Raw genomic sequence first — 2,173 nt, forward strand, 5'->3', positions numbered from 1 at the left:
GGCGGGCGCCGAGCTCCCCGACACCTCCGGCACCCACGGGGCTGGTGACAGGTGGCCAGAGGGTGCAGCGTGTCCCCCAGCGCGTCCCACGTGCCCGGGGTGACGCGGAGGAGAGCGCTTGGCCTTCTCCAGAGTTTTCTTAACTATGTCACTGAGAACAAACCCCTCTGGAAAGAATTTAGAGTAACCTCCAGGCAGGACCAAGGGAAAAAAAGCCTTTAAACTACCTGGGCTTCCCCCGCTGCCCGTTCCGGAGCGCAGCCTCGGGCTGGAGCCCGGGGGAAGTCGGTCCGTGGAGCCTGGGGAGGGGCGCGGGGAGGAAAGCTGCACACAAGAGTGGGGAATGGGAGGCTGCGGTCCTCCACCCGCCGTGGCAGGGGTGCGAGGGGGTCCCCGCGTGTCAGAGAGGTAGAAGGAGCTGGGAGAGAAGCTCTCGTCGCCCACCGGTGCTGTACAGCACCCCGGGCAGCGGGTGGAGGGTTGGCCCGACACCAAGGCACCCCAGGACTGCCGGGCCCAGGAGACAGGCTGCAGGGGGGAGGACAGAGGGACCAAGGGGGGGACGTCGTGAGTTGTTTCAGTGCATTGAAATGTGCATTGGAGTCAGGAGTCCCTGGGAGACGCCGTCCGGGACAGCAGCCCCGCGGCTACGAACACCTGGCAGAGAGGGACGGGCTCTGCCGCGCATCCAGGACATTATGAAGAGCGAGATAATCACTCCGGCAAAGTTCGGGAGCAGGAGGGCAATTAAAAGCGAGCACGGTGGTGGCCGAAGGAGCTCCTGGTTTGGGGGTGCAGCCCCAGGAGCCCCCCCAGTGCGCTGTCGGGCTGGGGCTGGGCACGTAACAAGCACCAGCAGCGTCCCAGCTCCGCACAGCCGCGCCGGGGGAGACGGGCACCAGGGAAGGAGGGTCAGCCCCTGCCTGCGGACCCCCAGGACCTGCCCCTGCCCCGCGCCCCCCACCCCAGCACCGCCGGGCGCGGGGGGATCGTCCCTGCCCCACAGCTGACACGCTGCCAATACTGCTCGGGTTCGTGACATCGGATGCGACATCTGGGGGCTGCATTTTGAAGATGACACTGACCACTACGCTATCCTTCCTGCTGGTGCACCACATTCATCTGGGAATGAATGCTCAGAGAACATTTTCCTTTATGGACACTGGAGCCCAAATCCTCCCTGCTCTGATAACTGTGTCAGCATTCAAACCACTCAGCAGGATTTTAAAATGCAAGGAAAAGTTTTAGATGCTTTAAAAAAGGAAGTAGTGAATATTTGTAAACTACAGCCAAACATATAAAACAGTATTTCTTTAGTTCTAGCTAGAAAAGTAATTCTATCACCTCACAGTTCAGTTTCAGCTACATTCAGGTCTAGGAATCTCCACATTCTTACGTAATGCCTTAAAGCAGCAACAGACGTTAAACAACAAAATTAAAGTTTATCAAAAAAAAGTCTTAAAAATAAAAAAAAAGATTTGGTTTCTGTATCCTGCATGTTCAGTGTATGTAACCTGACCAGGGTCCCTTACACCTGCTGCTACAGTTTGGGAATTTTTGGCAGTTGCTTCAAGAGAGGTTTTGTTTGTTTAGGAAAAGCAGTAATTCGCTAAAGTTCAAGTTTGCCTGCAGCATCCCGGCAGCTGCCTCCACACTTACTGCTCAGCAAGTTGTGACTTTCCAGCTCTAGGCTGAAACGGAGTATTTCACCCTCCGGAGGAGACTTCCCGTCTCATCGGTTATGCATAGAGCACCCTGCGCTGAGTAATTAAAGCTCTTTTGTCCATCATTTTCTACGTATCACTGCCGTTAGTCCCTTGAAAGAGAAGTTACCCTGCCAGGTTCTTTGGTTAAAGACATTTCCTCAGCTCTGCCTGCAGGGCCAGGCTGCCTCCCGCAGCTCGAGGCCGGGGAGGGATGGTGCCGTGGCAGAGTCCGGCGGCCGTGCCCGTCCCTCTCCCGCCACGGCCGCGGAGCTGTGCATCTTTACCAGAGAGACGAGGGACGCTCGGCTTGCTATTCACAGGCAAAGTAATCCTTGAGCGGGGAGAAGAGGTGCTGGATGACGGGGATGCTCCACGACCTCCCCAGCAGCTTCTGGCGAGCCCCACGGCCCACGTTGGAGACGTCCGTGTAGTGGAGGGGGAACCCGAAGATCCTGCGGGGCAGAGGC

The 2,173-nt window shown here is 57.4% G+C and overlaps 2 protein-coding genes across 2 annotated transcripts in view; both read right to left on the bottom strand.

Moving 5' to 3' along the window:
* The window catches only part of MAPRE1 (microtubule associated protein RP/EB family member 1), a 15,249-nt gene that overhangs the window by 8,244 nt on the left and 4,832 nt on the right, over positions 1–2,173 (bottom strand). The window lies entirely within an intron of this gene.
* DNMT3B (DNA methyltransferase 3 beta) overlaps positions 500–2,173 on the bottom strand; it is a 7,999-nt gene continuing 6,325 nt past the window's right edge. The window contains exon 9 of the mRNA XM_026862364.1: positions 500–2,158. Coding sequence (XP_026718165.1) covers positions 2,017–2,158 — 142 coding nt within the window. The 3' untranslated portion in view covers positions 500–2,016. The remainder of the gene's footprint in view (positions 2,159–2,173) is intronic.

This window comes from Athene cunicularia, assembly GCF_003259725.1.
Source record: "Athene cunicularia isolate RWA chromosome 20 unlocalized genomic scaffold, athCun1 chr20_part2, whole genome shotgun sequence".
Classification (NCBI taxonomy): domain Eukaryota; kingdom Metazoa; phylum Chordata; class Aves; order Strigiformes; family Strigidae; genus Athene; species Athene cunicularia.